Source organism: Equus caballus, chromosome 2 (assembly GCF_041296265.1).
Source record: "Equus caballus isolate H_3958 breed thoroughbred chromosome 2, TB-T2T, whole genome shotgun sequence".
Lineage (NCBI taxonomy): Eukaryota > Metazoa > Chordata > Mammalia > Perissodactyla > Equidae > Equus > Equus caballus.
Window position 1 is genome coordinate 2799561 of NC_091685.1, and position 18939 is coordinate 2818499.

The following is an 18939-nucleotide window of genomic DNA, read 5'->3' on the forward strand; positions in this document are numbered from 1 at the left end:
CAAACAGGAAAAAAGATGGTGTAGCACAAAGCTCTAGACTGGAAACCCGGGTAGCAGCTTTATTACTTAATAGTTTCGTGCCAGTGGGCAAGTCGTTTTATTTGTATGAGCCTCAGTTTCCTCGTCTGTCTTAGTCTAAGGGTTAGTAAAAGGATTTGGTATACCTGTCCTAAACCATTGCATACCTCACAAAGTTTGGAGCATTTTTATCATCATTATTATCACGTACTGAGTGGTTTGGGGCAGAGTTCTGGACCGGGGTTCTAGTCTTGTCTCCTCTACCACGAGCCGTGTCTTTGGGCAAGTGTGTGACTTCTCTTAACTTCAGCAGTTTCATGGGTAAAATGAGTGAGCTGCCTGGATAGTGTGTGCCTCCTGGTTCGGCATTCAGTGATTCTGCCTCAGCTCACTTTTCCACTGCAAGCACCTGGAAAACTGTAGCCACACAGCCAATCAAAATCCAGGTACACCTGAGCCCGTCTGTGCTTGGTCGACACCATCGAGCAAGGTGTCTGGTGGTTCAGCCTGTTTCCCGACAGTTGATAAAGGGGAAACAAAAGGCTCATGGAACAATGAATTTGGTGTTTTCATAACTGTCACAGACGATACGGATCACTGCTTGGCCAATACTGTGAATTGTCAAAAAAATCTAATGTTAACCCAATTAGGTAGTGTCGTTTCAGCCAGGTTCAGAAGGCTGCTCTGACAATGAGTGCCTTCTGTGTGTATAAACAATCTAGCTCCACACAGGCTGCATGTTCAACATGGTGGGAACATCTCTGTGAACTGGAGCTCACAAGCTTTCAATGAAGAATAATGAATAAAAAATGAAATGCTAAAGAAATGACAGCCATGCCTAAATAAGCAAGCATCTTTTAAAAACAAGTGTCCCTCTCTCAATGGGCTGGGCGCCAGCTGGAATAAACAGGGGAAGTTTAAGTTCTTTGAGGACAGGGGGTCTGTCTGAATCATTCCTACCCTTCTCATAATGCTGACAGGGTGGCTAGCACGTGGGAGGCATTTGGGAAAGGTTGTAGAGAATGAAATGAACAAAACAAAGGCCACCAGTTACTGTTGTGTTCAGAGTGGGGTTTTGCAACCTTGGCACCATTAGCATTTTGGCCCAGATAATTCTTTGTTGTGGGGACTGTCCTGTGCATTGTAGGATGTTTAGCAGCATCCCTGGCTTTCCCCATTAGCTGCCAGAGTAAACCTCCTCTCCCCTCTCAGACAATCAAACATGGCCCTAGATATGGCCAATATCCCCTGGGAGTGAAGTGCCCCAGACTGAGAGCCACAATTTGAGAGTACAGACCCTTCAAGATTAAAATGCTGGTATAAATACTTCTAGTTACGCTTCCCATCGATTTCCTCAGATAAGTATGAGCAGTATACCTCTCAGAATTGGCAGCTCAGCCTGGGCTCTCAGCCTGTAGTAAGCGATAAACCACTTCAGACACAGTTCAGAATCCAATTGCACTAATATTTACTAAATATCTGCCACATATCACGATGTTTTCATGTTGCTTATCTCGCTTAAACACACTATGACTAGTTCCATAATCATGAAACAAAACAGACTTCTGTTTCAATTAAAAAAAAAACATTTTATTTTAACGAAAATGAGTGAAACCAATCTTTATATCCTCTTCTCCATGAGCGTCACCTTTAGACTGCTTTGAGTGGAGCATTGGCTGGACCAAGAGTGAAGCTCAAATAGGAATAGAGAAACCCAGGACCTGGTAGATCCCAGTGTCCCTATTTCATAGCTGTGCAATCCTCAGAAAGCCACTTCACCTCTCTGAGCTGCAGTATGTTCATCAGAAAAAAACAGTAGGTATAATACCACGTTGAGGCGTTTGTATTAGAGAGCATAGTGAATGCACAGTGCTGAGCACAATGTCTGACTCTCTGGCGCACCGTAAATAGCGTCATTATTCTAAATACAGGTTCATCGAGGCTAGAGGTGCTCACCAAGTTTCACAATCACTCACTGACCGATGTGCAGCCAGGATTTCGTAAATTCTGGGCAGTTATGACAGGGAGGCCTTATCAATGATGTTTGAAATCCAACTACTAAATCAAGCCACAGCACCCCCTCACCTAGGGCTGAGCCGGTGACTGGTATCTCCAATACCAAATTAGAAATTATCAAAAGGAAGCGTAGCTTCAAATGGTCTATTTGTTATAAACCTCTGGGACAAATGAGACAAGGAAAATGTGGGGAGTATAGAAAATGCATATCCTTATGGAATGAGGAATAGAGTTGCCACCAGGTACTTCTGTTTTCCCAGATCACTGAGACACTCTTCATTCAACGTGCGTTCATCAAATGTGTGCTGGGACACAGAGCCTGGTTCTGCCAGATGCCACCTATGTGGCCTTGAGCAATTTAGCAACCTTTGCTTTCCTTATCTGTAAAATTGGGAAAAATCCTACCTCCCATAGGCTTTCTGAGGACTGGAGACAGTGTCTGTAAACTTTCTGACAGTGTCTGACACATAGAAGACACTCAATAAATGTACTGTCCTCTGATCGATTTGTTCATATTGAACTAACTGCGTGATGTTAAGAAAGAGAAAAGAAAGAAAATTATAGTCTAGTGGCTCTCAACTTGAGTGTGCAGAAAAACAGAGATTCTGACTCAGTAGGTCTGGGATGGGGTCCAAGAATGCACATTTCTAACAAGTTCCCAGATGTGGCTGATGCTGATGATCCAGGGCCCGTTCCTTGAGAACCACTGCCTCACTCATCAGTGTGGACCAGCTCCTTCCTGATCATCAAGTTTGTGAGAGGACAAGATAAATATGTACAGAGAGGGTATTAAACCGTTCAACTGATTTGACTTGTGATAGGAAGAAGAGTCCTGTGACTGGACTTGAGTATAACCAGACCCCTGAGGTTTCTGTGGGACACTTATGGTGCTTCCTCTTTTTGCATGGTCTCTGTGTAGCTCCAACCCCAGCCCCTAGACAGAGCTCTCCATCCAAATCGTCTGCATCCCACGCCAGCGATCCCACCACAGACGACATCTTCGAGGAGGGCTTTGAGAGTCCCAGCAAAAGCGAAGAGCAAGAAGCTGTAAGTGACCAGTTTGTTCTTTCTGTCTTTGTTTTTCCTTAAAGTTAAAACCTGTAGATCCGAAGTGGGCAATGCATGAGGAACCTACATAGAAAAGAATGCTGGCTCAGACGCTCACGTGCTAAAGGGCTTGACTACGGGGCTTTCTTTTATGTTCGGATGAGCAGCTGCAAACATTCTCCTTTCATTAAGTTATTCCTACAAGTTCGCATAATTGAGGGTGTGGCATCCTCTAACTGAAGTTGCTGCCTCCTTTAAAATAACTGACTATATGTGTGCATGAAAATGTACCCAGCTGTGTTTTATTTTCGGTTGTTGAAAAGAAAAAAAAAAAAAGTGTTATCTTCTTGTGTTCTAGCCTGATGGGTCACAGGCCTCATCCAACAGTGATCCATTTGGGGAGCCCAGTGGGGAGCCCAGTGGTGATAATATAAGTCCACAGGCCGGTAGCTAGATAGCGCAGGTCTGGGTAGGTATCTGTTCTTTTTATCCCCTTCACCATTAAGCTATCTGCTTTTCCTTTTGCTTGTTCTTCACTTCTGAAGTCACATCCCTAATGTTTGCACCATCTCTCCTTGCCTGAGCATATCCGTGATGTTCATACCATCTCTCCTTGGCTGAGCGTATCCCTGATGTTTGTCCAATCTCTCCTTGGCTGAGCATATCCCTGATGTTCACACCATCTCTCCTTGGCTGAGCATATCCCTGATGTTTGCACAATCTCTCCTTGCCTGGTGTCTGTTTGCCACCTTGATTTTCCTCATGGATGCATGACTTTTGACAAATCCTGGGAGGTGGGGTAAGGTGAAAAGTGTGGAATGGTCATAGTATTTTATTAATGATATGTTCTGAGTGGGTAGTGGTGTTAGAATGAGGCATAACCAATACCACTTAACGTGGATTCAGTTTCTGAAAGCATCAACATTCCGAGATGGACACATTCCGCCCACCCTGATCATTTCTCAGTGAGACATGGTCCAGATGCTCTCATCTTTTAAGCAAAGTGTCACTTCATTTGCCTACACTCCACAGATCTAAAGAGGTTACCAGCCAAGCACACTGAGAAGCCAGACTAAGAAGCAAAAACAAGCAGTGCTTGCAATAAGATTGGTAGAGACGGAAGATCATGGTAGCCCATTTTGTCTAGCCAAAAGGGGCCTGATGAGAAAGTGAAATTCAAAGCCTGAGGACATGTAGCATTCACTTCCGAGGCTCTGCTGCTCACACCTGTGCTACAGCATGTGGTTTGCCGCCAACCCACTTCAGATTCCATCAGCAGCTGCTTCGAGAGCAGTGTGCTTGCATTTACTAGAAGTGGCTTTTGGCACTTGAATTTCAATACATCTGATTTGATAGAAAGACAGAGGAGCTGATGAAGCAGACTTTCTGGGGAGAGAGAAGTACACCTTGTTACCCAGACAGGATTTCTAAGGTCGCTCCTTAACAAATGTGTTCAATTTTCAGATACTTTCCGAGTTTTCCGTAAATGTGTAGGCCTACAAGGCGGTACCCACAGAGCTCCTTTTTAGTCTGAACAGCATAGCCAGAACCATTAAAATGGTAAATAGTTTTCACTGGTCATAAATGGATTCTGAGGCTGCCTCAGAATCATTCTCAGTTCACATGTAAGTTATTCTGACGCTTATTGAAAGCTAATACAGTGTTTGGAAAGTGCATTTTGTTAATGGATTTTATGATTAAACAACTTAACATACCATATATTTTGCCACATTTTATATCAGTATAATAGTACACGAGAACACATCATGCCATGCAAAGCCATGTAATAGCCATCTGAAAATTCAGTCCTGCAAAGCTGCTTGGGGAGCTGGTGAATTAAAGCAAAGTCAATGTTCCAGGAAAGAGAAAAGTTAGGGATAATGGGTGATGCCTTGGGAAGATTCCCGAAGAGGTTTTCTACCCCTTGCATATGTTTTATTTCATGTACTCAACCTTGCCTTGAAAACTTGATGAATGAACTAGACGTGACAGGAGCCATTCATCAGGATATCAGCAAACATCATCCTAACATTGACGTTCTTCTAGAAAACAAAGATGACTTATACCATTTGCAGAGCAATGTATCAAACCCTCATGTTTATGAGCCTGTTCGGCTTGAGACAGTCATACCAGCTGAACTGTTTCGTAGCGCTTTAGCCTGTTCCACGTTGGATGCTCCATCCAGAACTCCAAGCCAGGGCTGAGCTGTCCATGGACGTAGCATGGTATAGTGGGAAGAGCTCAGTTTGAACTTGAGTTCAAATTCTAGCTCAGCTACTTAATAGCAGGAAATCTTGGGCAAGAACTATCATTTCTTTTGTGTCTTGGTTTCTTCATCTGCTAGAAGAGGCTTATATTATCTATTTTGTTAATTGAGATGGCGTATGTTGAGTCTCTAGCAGGGAGACAGATACTTAGTACTTAGCTTAAAATTCAGCTTAAAGATCTGGATTCTGGAGCAAGACTGTCTGAGTTCAGAATCTGGCTCCGCCGATTACTAGCTATATGACCCTAAAGAAATTTCATAGTAATTTTCTAATTTTGAAACGTAAGGAGAAAAACAGCGTCTTCCTCATAGGGTTATTGTTTGGACTAAATGAGCTGATGTATGTGGAGCTCTGAGCACAATGTCTGACACATAGAAAGCACCCAAAATGTATTAGCTGCCATCACACCACCAGCACCACCACCAGCACCACCATCATCATCGTCATCATTGTCGTCGTCATCATGATCATCATCACCGTCATCATATGTGCTCATAAATGTTGGTTCCCCACTACTTTGGATCTTATACATTTAGCCCTTATTTTGAATAAATTCTACCATAAGGACCCAGGCCATTGGCTAGGAGGTTTTGCTTTGTGCTTTCTATCCTCAGGTAATTAATTTTCAGTATGCCTCAAAACAGCCTTGGGGAAAAAAAAGAAAAAGAAAAATCCCACTTCTTAGCTCTCTGGCTTGCCATGCCCCCTAATCAGAATGACACTGGTTAGGGCCTCCTAGGCCACCTCTCACTCCAAAAAATGAGCAGTCTTGGATTCACATGTAAATCATAATAAGTAGCTCCCAGCTCCAAAGGAGGGCTGGACTGTAATCTTCAATGAAGCAATTTTCTCCCTTTGAAGGCTTAGCGTGGCAGTTTCACAATTTCCTATCAAGAATTGCATGCCAAGACTCTGATGCCTGCCTTGCAGGAATATCCCCTAAAACACCCACAAGGGAAGTCCAAATGAGCTTTCTGGGCCCCTCCATCAACAGCAGCACAAGCCACATGTGATCTTTCTGTCTCCATCCCATTCACCCATCCACCCAACTGGAAATTTACTAACCGCAATCACTTAATGCTTTTCCAGACATTTGGGGAAGGGATACCATGCAGAGAGAGTTATTTCTGTGGCCCTATTTTCCCCTCTGCCTTCGTACAGTTAGAAAGCAAGAGTCCCATCCTTCTTATCGCCCTTGCAGCCATTATCTCCAGCTGCTTCTTATTAGAAATACCTGCACAATTCTAAGTAGGTAGAGGTGACATCTGTAGATAAGTTAAAGCCATGTCACGCCACAGTAAGAGGAGACAGATGGACTCAGTCTTCACAGGTGGAAGCTTCAGGGCCAATCTCAACCTGTTTTAGCAATAAAGAGAAATGTTTCAATTGCTTCAGTTTCCCCCTTACCCTCCCATCTGGGAAAATCACGTGTCTTTGAAAGACTGGGTCAACAGGGGCAAGAACCAAAATAATATTATAATGGCTGGTGTGGGAATGGCAGGTAATTTATACTTCACTGATGTGTTGCTGGAGCAATTTTAAGGGCGAAATGTTGGCTTTTGAGGAGATGAAAGAAAAATGAAAACATTTATTTGGTTAAATGGCTAAGTAAATAAACTGCCTATCAGACTTTCCCAGCTGTCAAGTCAAAGTAGCATCTGTAACAATGGGGAATTGTTTGGTCTGTCTCCCTTAGTAACAATAGATATTGCCATAAATAATAAGTCGCTGTCATTTTTTTTAATACTGATCTTTGTAGTGGGAACCTAACACATATAAAATATTACCTGATGGATTTCTAGTTGTCCAAGGGAAAAGAAAGCTGAATTTCAGATGTTTAGGGAGGAAGAATCTTTAAAAAAAAAATTAAAAACGAAAGAAAGACAAGAAATGCACAGAGTCAGGGGACATGGTTTGAATTATGATTCCAAAGCAGATGGCCTTAGACAAGCATTTAACCCCTCTACACCCCAAGCCCCTCTTAGGGACAATTACAACCACTCCCTCCCCAGGCTGTCCCAGAATCAGAAGATATCATGAGTATGAAAGTGCCTTGTTAAGCTTTGAAAATAAAATACATATATTTGGGATTATTATTACTATTCTGTTTTTTAAATAGAACCAGACTACAGAGCCTTAAAACAAAGAACCACAAAACCAGAAAATAATCCATTTCATGGATATAGCACTCAGAGGCAAGTCCAACCCAGGCCTTGGAGGAGTTCAGCCAGGAGATGGGACAGGCCTGGCTGAGGGAGCATCAGCCAGGATGGAGAGGTGGGCTTGGTGCCAAGGGATATTAAAAGATGAAATCGGGAGGAGGTTGAGACTGAAAGGGAATGGGAGGTGAGGAAGACAGCATAGACCAGGATGATCCCAGGTTCCTGACCTGGAGATGTAGGTGGTGCCAGTCTGTGCTATGCAGCGCAGGGCAGCATGCTTGCGCAGAAAGAAGGCAAGTTTACTTTGGGACCAGTTAAGCTAGAGATGCCCATGAGACATCGAAATAGAGATGCCAGTAGGCTGCTAGATAACAAGACTGGAGGAGAAAAGAGAACAGCAGACCAGAGTGAGATTTGAACATGATTTAAGCCATTGGAATAGTGGGCACTAGAATACACTGATCATTTAGATCAGAGGTTGGCTCACGCTCTGTAGATACTCATGCTTTGTGGGCTATACGGTCTCTGGTGCATAATCTCCCCACTATTGTAGCAGGAAAGCAGCAAAAGACAGTGCATAACAAACGAGTTTTGATAACACTTTACTGCATAAACAGGCAGCCACCAAAATTGGTCGGTGGGCCGTAGTTTGCTGACTTCTGGTTTAGATCACGCTCACTGTTTCTAGAATCACTCTGCAGAAGGTAATCACAAGCCTTTCATTTACTACTACCAATAAAATATACTAAAAAATGACTAGCATATTTATAGCACTTTCATAAACATCACCTAATTCAATCCTAAAGGGAACACTCAAGTATTTTTATTATTCCTGTTTCACAAATATGGCAGGTAAGGTGGCAAGGTTAACGATTTGCTAAAATCATAAAATTCGCGTGTAGTGGGGCTAGGATTTGAATCTAGACCCAGATTAAATGGTCAGGAGCACTCAAACAGGACCAGGACCCCTGGGTTTTAGCAGCTTCTCTTCGACTTAATCGTTGTATAACGTGAGGTACATGGCTTCATTTCTGACCTTTGGTCTCCTCTTCTGTGAAACAATGCCCAGAGGCCCTTCTAGCTTTGACCTTCTAGGACCTTCTAATCTGCCCCAGGTCACCCAGCTAGAACGTGGAAGACCCAGTCCTCAAATAAGATCTCCCAACAGCACCCCTCCCCCAGGCTGTCCTTATTCCCAGCTAACAAAGGCCAAGACCTCTGTGCTCACCAAATGGGTTTCAGTACCCGAGACCCCAGGAAGCAAGTGTATTTGGCAGCTGCGCCAATCTCTAAGGTATTATCATTAAATCCATCCTATGTTTTGAAGACTTTTCTACCCTGAAGGCCAGATTTATGGCTAAAAGTGGTCAGAAAGCTTTATATTTTTCCATTCTTTTGAATAAAAAGGAAGGGAGGACTCCCCCCACTTGTTAAAATCCTTTATGTTATATGAGCTCACTTATTACTTGTTACAATCCCATGATGTAGATGTTACAAACCCCATTTTACAGAGAAGAAACTGAGGCCCCGCTGAAATGCTTGCCTCGGTTCGTATAGTAGTTAGGAAGATTGCTGGGGTCCTCTGGCTCTAAAACCCTTGCATTTTGATGACCCTATTCATGTATTCACAAGGAACTTTGAGTTATTTCAGCCTTATTTTCACTCCCTAGCTACTACCACCTTGTTCATTTGCCAAGCCAGGAAATGTGAAACCCACTGAGCTAAGCCCCCGTGTTGGGCTGGAAAACCATGATGCTGAAGTTTCTGCCTCAGCAGAACAACACTAAGAGACTCAAGCTTTCTCACCTCCCTGCTCCCATCTGACCCCTGGCTTGGCTTGGTGCTGACCTCACCACTAGGCTCCCAGGATGGGGTAGATGGGCTTACTCAGCAAGGAGATTGCATGGCGCACTTTGACCTCATATTCGAGACGTCCTTTCTCAGCATGCCGTGTCTTCTCTTCGCTAATAATCTTTTTTGGAGATACTTTTATTAGATATGACAAAGCTTTCCAAAAACAAACACAATAAAAATTAAATGGATGCAAAGTAATAAGCACAATTAGGTGGCTTTCAAAAGGGGCTCATTCTAATGTGGGGTAAGAAACTATGTGCCCCTATACTCTAAGCCAGAGAGCTGGGCTAGGTAGGGGAGGTGAGAGAACAAGCTCAGAGATGGGAGTCCAGATCCTGGGCTGCCCTCCTGGCTCCACTGCTCCCTGTGGACTCTTGGAAAAACAACCCTCACTTTGCGGGCCTCAGTTTCTTCCTGCAGGAAAGGAGTCGTCAGACTGAGGACCTTGCCTACTTTGAATCGACAAGAGGGAACACAGGGTGATAGCAAGGGAGTGGGCTTTAAAAGACCTGGATGTGTTGACATGAAACTCCAGGGGAAACCAATCTGATCTGTAGTGGTTGGACACAGCTCAGTGGCTGCAGCACTGGAAGAGTTGACTGAGAAGGACACAGGGGAGGTGTAGGGCGAGGACATGTCCTATAACCTGACTGTGCTGGGGAGGACCACACGGTGTATGCACGTGTCAGCACCATCAAACTGTCCGCTCAAAATGGGAACATTTCACCGTATGTCAAATATACCTCAATGAAGCTGATGTAAAAATAAGGTAAATTCATAGAGATGGAAAGTAGGTTAGAGGTTACCAGGGGTTGGGGGAAGGGAGAATAAGGAGTTACTGTTGAATGGGTACAGTCTTTTTGGGATGATGAAAGACTTTTGGAAATAGTGGTGATGGTTGCGCAACATTTGAATGTAACTAATGCCACTGAGTTACACACTTAAAAATGATTAAAACAGCAAAAGCCATGCTATATATATTTTGCTGCAATAAAAAAAAAAACTAAAGGAAATCACAGACCTGGTTCTATCCCAGCTCTGCTCTGTGCTGTTTGAGTGACACTGGGCAAGTCGCCAAACTGTAGAGAGCCAGACACTGTAAATGGAGGTGAGGATACCCAGAGCACAGCCCCAGCGTGATGCCCAAGCGAGAGCACGTATGTGATGGAGCAAAGTCCTTTACAGACGGTAAACGTCTCTGTGAAGCTAAGCTCTTCTTACTCTAATTCGATGATTCTACTTGGCTGGTGTACGTGAGCACATAATTCATACTTAAAGTAGTCTGCAAACGCGTGGAAGGCTCTGTTATCCGCAGGGCCTTGCAATCAGACTCGTTAGATCGACCCCACATTCCTTCTGCACGGTTTCCCTGGGCTGATCCAGAGCCATTATTAGGGTTCATGACAGAACCTAGTTGCAGTTGCAACTATTGATATGAAGGAGAAACAATTTGGAAAGCGACCTACAGGTGATTATTAGGCCTAAAAACGTTTTCTATAAAGGAAGAATAAAGCCACAGGCCCAGACATAAGGGACCCACTCTTTTTGGACTACCTCTTCTGTGCTGGACCATCAATGTGCATTTTCCCCTGCAATCCTCATCACACCTCTTGCAGAGAGGATTTCTAGCCTCATTTTACAGATGAGGAAACTGGCACTCAGAGGGGTTAAGTAACCTAACAGAGTCCTAGGGTCACCAAGTGGGTAACACTGAGAAAGAGAACAGCAGCGGACAGGCAGAGCCAGCGCGGGCCTCAGCCAGGCCTCGGTGTTCTTGTGTTGAACATGAACACGTTCACAGACGCCCCACATCAGACAAGGCCGCTCGTGACCATGATGGGTCAGGACAAACCAAGACCACTCGGTGGCCACGGCTGAGCACAGGCAGATATGAACGTCGTCCCAATTATAACAGTGACCAAATGTCCTTCTCTCCTGGCTTTAGCCTTGCTCCATTCTTCCTGCCTTCCAGATAAGAATTATTAAGACAATCATACTCTCAATTCCTTACAGCATCCAACCCAGAGAAAAACCTTATTTTCTTGACTCTCGCCCAAATCATCTAAGAGAAGTCCAATCCTACTATAAGCCCTTTCTAACACCCTCTTACAGAGATGCCCATGGGTCCCCTCACTGCAGTGAGTAATAAACCCAACTTGTTCAACTGCGAGTGTGCTCCTGGTGGCCTTGGCTGGAGGGAGTTGGCAGTAGGAGTCCTCACCTAGATCTGCCTGACTTCAGATCCGCATCGTTTCACTGCACCTCCCAGCAAACAGGGTATTCAGCTTAAGTCATTTTTACTGTATGGTTTCCATCTACTTTGTCGTCCTCTAGAAACGAAGCTATGACTATGTCAGAACCACAAGTGAGCTTAAAGTTCATAAGTGTTTGCCAACTCCCATTAAGAGACGAACCATTCATTCGCTCACCCACATCCTCATTCTCCATGTTAGCGGGTGGCCTCCTGTGTTCCAAGCTCTGGTTCAGGATTTGGGACACTGGCGTGAAAGGCGCAGTGGAGCTCACTGTGTGGAAGGGGCTACGAGATAACATGATGACAATGCAGACAGAGGCCTCCACAGGGCCCTGCAGGAGTCCGGGAGCAGAGTGGCCCCCATCACCTGCCGAGTCCAGGCTGCCTTTATATTTGAGCTGGTTCTGAAAGTGTGAACTCCCAGGTGCAAGGCAAAGAGAGGCCCCGAAGGCAGAAGGAACTGCTGTGCAGAGTCTCAGAGATGGGAAAGTCCTGTGGTGTCTGGGCAACAGAGTACAGAAAGTGGGGCACAGGGGAGGGAGGAAGTAGATGAAGCTGGACAGGAAGGTGGAGCCAAACTGGAAGAGCCTCGTGCGCCATCCTGAGGGGTTTGCATTGTCCTTGAGCTAATAAGGAGTCAGGAGTATTGTTTCAAGCAGGAGACTGGCATGACCAGATCCATTTCTGAAAGATCATTCTGGCAGAGGCATAAATAAGTTTTTTTAAGCGTGATATATGTGACTGGAGGTTGAGCTTTGATTCATGGTCTAGAAGAGGCATTTATTAGCTCTAATGGACTATGAGACTAATGGGTCTTGTGTGCCCAGCTAAGGAGCTGTGACCTTACCCTGTGGGTGATGCAGAGCCGTTGAAGGATTTGAAGTGGGCAGAGATGTGGTCAAATCTGCTGAAAAAAATACATCAACAGCATGCTGCGTTCATGTGTGATTTCATTTAGGCCTTTTGGAATATCAAAAATAGCCTAAAGACCCAATCATGACCTTGCCAGAAGCCAGGTCAGAAATTTCTGGATCAAATGATTTCTTAGCTCCCCTCCAGCTCTGACAGTCTAAGATTCTGTAACAGGGAAGGTAAAGCTATTGCCAAAACATATAATGTATCACAGTGTCAGGCTTTGGGATTATCTGCTGCTTGGGGTTTTCCGCGCCACTGCTCCCCTTCATTAGTGGGGATAATTGAGAGTTGACTACAGCCCTTACCGCTGTTGTGATGGGTGTTTGAAGCTGAATTCCGGCAAGAGGCAGTGTGTGAATATTTATCTCAGCCGCAGAAAGTTAATGCCGTGTGGCATTAATTACCCTGTCTGAGCCTGCTGTCTTCTGCTGTTTTTAGGTGTCATTCTCAGTTGAATAAATTAGTTTCCAAAATTAGAATAGAGCAAATTGTAAGGTGAGATCAAGGCAGCCTGACTTCTTAGGGCATCTGAAAAGAGAGTGGGCTGAGAAAGTCTGCCCAGGCAAGATGAAGATGCAGCCTCAGAAATGTTTTTCCCAGAAGTCAGTTAGCTCCCTCACTACCCTACATTTGCTCCGTCCACCCCACCCCAAACACAGACACACCGGAAAGGTCCATGTTTAGCCTCACAACAGGTGTTTGAAACATTTCAGGACATTGGCAGAGAACGGATGAGGTGCTTAATAAGTCACGCTGTAGATTTTGCTAGATGAGATTTGGAGAGAGTAAAGCCAAATTGGAGTGTATTTAGGACAAAGAGATCAGAGCAGTGGAGCGAGTAGAACCTCGATGCGGCATTCCTTAGTTCAGCAAACCTTCACTGAGCACCTGCTGTGCCAGGGCCGCATGTGTGAAATGGCAGGAGGAACTGGCTGACCGTAGGCCAGAGGCAGGATGTGGAAAAATAGGCTGCCATGCTTTCTGTCATCGGACATTCGGCAGAAGGATTACACTTATTCCTTATGTTTCCGAGGACAGTATGAAGTCCCGTGGGTGGAAAGCATAGAGGAACATGTTGGCGCTCTGTTATATTACAAAATAGGTGCCTCGAAGGGTGGGAAGCTCCTCCTCCCTGGAGGAAAGCAAACGCAATGAGTTCTAGAAGAAAACATGCTGGATCTGATGGCAGGAGTCCTGGATTCTATTCGTGGCATGGCTACTAAGTAACTATGACCCTGAGGAGACAAAAGCTCTTCTCCGGGCTTCAAATTCCTCATCTGTACAATGATGGAACTGTGCAAAATCATTTTCTAGTCCATTCCCACTTTGCAAGAAAAGCAAGCTATGTGATAAATACATGAGAGACAGCGCAATGGCCTTGAGATTACACAACCTCTCAGACCTTCAGTTTTTATCTGCAAAATGAGATGGAAGGAATAAAAGCCATTCCCAAAACTGATAGGCAGATACAATAAGACGTGAGCATGCTTTATAAACTCCAGAGCACTCTACAACTCTACAGATGGAAGGGTTGTTTTATTATTAATATTAATTGCAGCTGTCATAATAAACTGGAAAAAGCACTGGACCCTACTTTCAGGTCTCATGTCCCAAACTTACTAGCTGTGTGACCATAGGCAAATTACTTAACTTCTCTGTGCTTGATTTCTCATTTGCAAAAGAGATAAAGCATCTGCCTTACAAGCCTGTTGTGATGAGTTATAAAGACGATGTACTTGAAAATACCCAGTATGGTGCCAGACACGTAGTAGGGGCTCACAGAATGTCAGTTCAATCTTATGGTTCGAGAATATCAAAAGAATCTGTACTCGCATGGCAGGAGGCAAGCTGATATATCAAATATGGCAGAATTAAGATATCACTGTGTCCATTTAATTCTGGCATAAACATCCCGGAGTGACAGCATAAAGGTCAGTTTTAACAGAAAGGCCTATGCATGCTTAAGACCAGAGTATTGATCTCCTCTTCTTGGCCAGCATGCCCTGGGCCATCTCAGCATGAACTGAATCAGGAGAGGTTTCAACAGGGCCAGACACCGTTTCCCGTTTACGTTTGGGTTAAATGTTCGCTGTGTCATACACTGGTGAAAATTCCTGCGTATGTGTCAGGACAGCCCCATGGGAGCAGGCAAATGATTGGCCAAACCTAAAATGGCAGACTGAATGGAAACAAATCCCAAAAGATTCTAACTAAGAGCTAAAAGGCACCATTGCTATTTCTCTTACTGCAAAACACACTTAGTCATCACTACTCGTAGAAACCAGAGTCATTTGAAATAGGCTTTCAGTGGTCTCAAGTGGACATTCATGAAGCTGTGTTGGGAAAATGTCCACTTGACTCATGATAATTGTTACTATTTTCTGAAGACCTTTTACTACCCAGCACCATGCTAGATGCTTTATATATGTTATCTCTAGTTCTCCAGAACCCTGTAGAATAAACAGCATTATTCCCATTTCATGGTTGGGGAAACTGAGGCTCAGAAAGGATAAGTATTTTGCCCACATCCCACAGTTCGTCCAGCTCTCTCTGCTATACCATGCTATTTCCCTTAACGTGGCAGTCAGTCTCAGCTGGAAAACCAAGGACAAACCTGGGTGAGAGTTCTTGATGATAAAAAAAAGTTGCCAAAATGATATGCACCATGATCAAATAATCCAAAAATAACCTAAGGTCATCCATTATAAACTATCACCTTTCTGTTCTAATCCCAAACTCCCCTTCCTAAACCATCTCAGAAAATCCTATTTGGGCAAGAGCAGGTCTCACTTTGTCCCTCTATCCGTAGGAGCTGGAGCCTCTCTATGCGCAGATCAACAGACCTAAGAAATAGCATCGATGCAGGCTCGTGGCGGGTGCTTCAAGACTGCCATGGACATCAGCATCGCCACAGGCTCTCTTGTGTTCTTTCACCTCACCTCACCCCATGAAGAAATCATGATTGCCCAATGGAACTCGTTTGGAAGCGGGAACTAAGAGTTTTTGGCAACCAATGGCAGATATCTATGGCAGCACAAAAAAACCCCTCAAAAGTATAAAAAATCATACCCAACATTAAGTCACAAGTCAAGCAAATGCTTACCCGACAAATATTCTGAGCTCTCTTAGCATGGGTTTGAGATGACCCGGTCTGCAAAATCATAATTCTCTTTTTATTTCTCTACCTGTTGACCATTTGGAGTGACAGGCCTCAGAGAGTTACAACAGGGTTGGCACTGACTTCCTTTAGGCAAAAGCAAGAGGTCTTCTATGACCACAACATCATCATCCATAGGCCTTTTGACAGATGATAATGTTTGTCATGACTCCACAGGGCCCGGTCTGCCATTTTCCCCCCTTTCCTTTCTTTGTCATGTTTGAAAATTAATGGGTGTACAAATTTTTGTATTGCTTTTGACTTTTTTTAGGTGTGGGTGAAGAAATCTAACTGGGAAAAAAAAAAAAAGCCTCATATGAAATGAATTAACTTGAAATCACAAGACAAATAAGTGATTGATTATTCTTTATGATCGAGAAGGTTGCCAAAACAGCCCTTTAGCTATTTTGCATCCTGGTGAAGAAAGACAGCTTTCGGTCTGAACCTTCACTCTGTGAGTAGGAGAGGACATCGAATCCCATTGATGAGAAAGACGAAAAACACATCTGATTTCCTAAGAAGCTCTAAACTCTAAGTACAATTAAATGATATTTTTTATTTTTCCGATATCTTGCTGCTGTGACGCTATGCAGACAAGTGTCTTCTCCACGTGCCATTTTCAAAGAAAGTCATTTGCCAAATAATCCTGGTACAATCCTGGTAATGTGGTTTTGGATCTTAAAAACCAACTTTCTAATGGAACAATGGTGACATGAATATTCAGAATAACAAACTGATTCCGTGCTCACGATGGTTCATCTCTATCTCTTTTTGTACATCAGAAAATTCAAATGGGATTTTTATTTTATAACTTGAAAAAAAAACCTTACCATTAAACTCTTTAAATATTTAAGGGAAATGGCTTTAAGGAGTTCTAATGAAAAAAAATTGCCAGTTTTTTTTGTAAATATAAATGTTAATGAAAATGCTTTTTAATAATGCCATTACACTGTAGAGAAGGTAGCAGGTTGAGTGCGAGATGTGACACACTTGATGGATGGGGCTCACTTTCCAGATGTTATTCTGGAGCGTGCGGCAGGAAGCAGGAGTTCAGGGACAGCTGGCAGGAGCAGTTGGGTGATCAGCAGCGAGTGAGCAAGAAGGGGGCCAGTGGCCCCACCGTCTCCTCTAGCCTTTCCATGGGAGCGCCCGCCCTCTGCCTCAGACAAGAGCAAGACGGCCCCTTTCGGCAGGCCTGTCCTTCAGCTGCTGACACCCTCCCACCTCTCCACGCCCACCTACCCCCATAGAGATCACGGGACTGTTTGTACAGGAGACAGAGGAGTGGAAGCTTCCTTTTTTTACGTTTATGAGACAAAAAGTGCAGTGTTCAGTTCGGATGTTTAGCACATGATTTTCATAAAGAATCTATATATTTTTGCCCTACAGAAAATTGTTCTACAGGTCAAATGTGTTTTCCTGATGTTCCTATGCAGTTACAGTATGTTGAATTTAGTGGTTTAACACTAAGAAGAAAACTTTCAAGAATCATGTGGTTAATTGGATTTGGGGTAATTATTACTTGGTTTTAAATTTGAAAAGTAGAATTTACATTGACATGTTTGACTTAAATGGGCCTGTATACATTGATTCTTCATATCAATGGAAACTAAAATGATTTGGAAGAAGGTGTGCTTGTTCACAGAGAGAAAATTGATAAGTCAAGTTGATTGTTACTGTTTGAAGTCCAAATTTTACATTATCAGGCCACTGGAATCTAAATTTTTTCCAGTTAGGTAAACTGACCAAATGTCCATTCCAGAACGTATGTAAATGTCACCCTGATGTGGAAGGTCTGAAGAACCAGAAAGTGAGGCCCTTTACCTCCGTCCGCAGCGGTCACCTGGGGTCCACATGATTTCTCTGGGAATTGCACACGTTTTGTGACTAGGTACTCCTTTCACAGGAAGAGGAGAATGGGAAGGGTGTGATATGGATTCGATGAGAGAGGCATTTCCCATGGGGAAATAGCTTAAATTGCTATACCGTTTGTGACTCCGATTCTAAACAAGTGGTGCTATCTCCTCCTCACTATGGCTGTCTGAGTCTGTCTCGCAGTGTCGCACCACTATACTGATTCTTCGGGCGGCTCCTGACACGCTCGCGGTGAACTCCGGCTGATGCTGCTGTTTCAGGTACACCGTCTAGAGTTAATTTCATAGCAGAAAGTGACAGCCCGGTGGACTTGTCATCATTCATTGAATGCGATGGAGGATGTAAACTGGCTCTGAACTTAAGATGCCCATGTGGTGCATTAAAGTGAGGGAAAGAAATTAAGATGTTAAACTGCCATCCATATTATCATTGGCAGAATTCTGACTTTTAACAAGCACTGTTTGGCGAGCTCAGAACCACCAAATCCTATATCCCAAGAGGACAGTGACATTTCCAAATAAGAGCTGAGGTGCCGATACCAAAAGGCCATGGGGAGTCTGCACAGTTCTGGTTAGATCGATAGAAAATCCACGTGTACCACTGTTAATTCCTCATTCTCCACTAGCACTAAATTTGTCACTTTAAATTTTGAAACCAGGGAAACGCCACCTGTCCTTCTGTCCCCATTCCCCATAGCTCTTCAATCTTCACATGCCGCAGACTTTTCTGATAACTCGTGCTCATCCCAGTGTCTACTGAAACCCTGTCGTGTGATGTACCGGCACCTTCTTTTAAAAAAATGTTTACTCTGTGGGTTTGGTTCATTTCAATTTCTGCATTCTGACACATATTTTTTTAATAAAGATGAGAAAGAGAAAATGACTGTTGCAGTACATTTCTAGACCTACTTTAACTTTACCTCAGATGACAGTTTGTTAACATATACGGACACATTATTTTTAACTTTATGTACAACGCATTCAACAGAACAGCGAAATTTTTAGAGATTTTCCATTAATTTCTGTAACATGCCATGTAAAACTGTTACAAATAAACATGTTTGAGATCAACAGCTTAGCCTGGTTTTTATTCCACAGTGTCTGCAGGATATCCAGGCGAGGGGTTGGAAGAAGGCGTTGCTTCCGTCTAAGCTTCCATCTGACCCGGGGAAGACCCCTGTTTTGCTGGCACTGGGCCAGGAGAGGAAGCTTCCTTCAGGAGTTAGAGCAGTTTGTCCTCAGTTGAACTCAGGTACTTGTTACACTTGGAAAAGCAGCCACAGTGAAGAATGAGGAGGATGTTGTCAGGAAACGGACACCCTGTGTAGATGTGGTATTTGGATCACATTTAGCACTTGGGACATTCCAAGGTGAA

At 43.8% G+C, this 18939-nt stretch overlaps 1 protein-coding gene across 34 annotated transcripts in view; it reads left to right on the forward strand.

Annotated features, from left to right (window-relative positions):
* Positions 1–18635, forward strand: part of DAB1 (DAB adaptor protein 1) — a 1085079-nt gene extending 1066444 nt beyond the window's left edge. For 21 of the 34 annotated variants that reach the window (XM_070245401.1, XM_070245360.1, XM_070245475.1 and 18 more), the window contains 3 exons: positions 2954–3081; positions 3440–3550; positions 15343–18635. In XM_070245401.1, coding sequence (XP_070101502.1) covers positions 2954–3081; positions 3440–3535 — 224 coding nt within the window. In that variant the 3' untranslated portion in view covers positions 3536–3550; positions 15343–18635. 34 annotated transcript variants of the gene reach the window in all.
* The last annotated feature ends 304 nt before the right edge of the window (positions 18636–18939 follow it).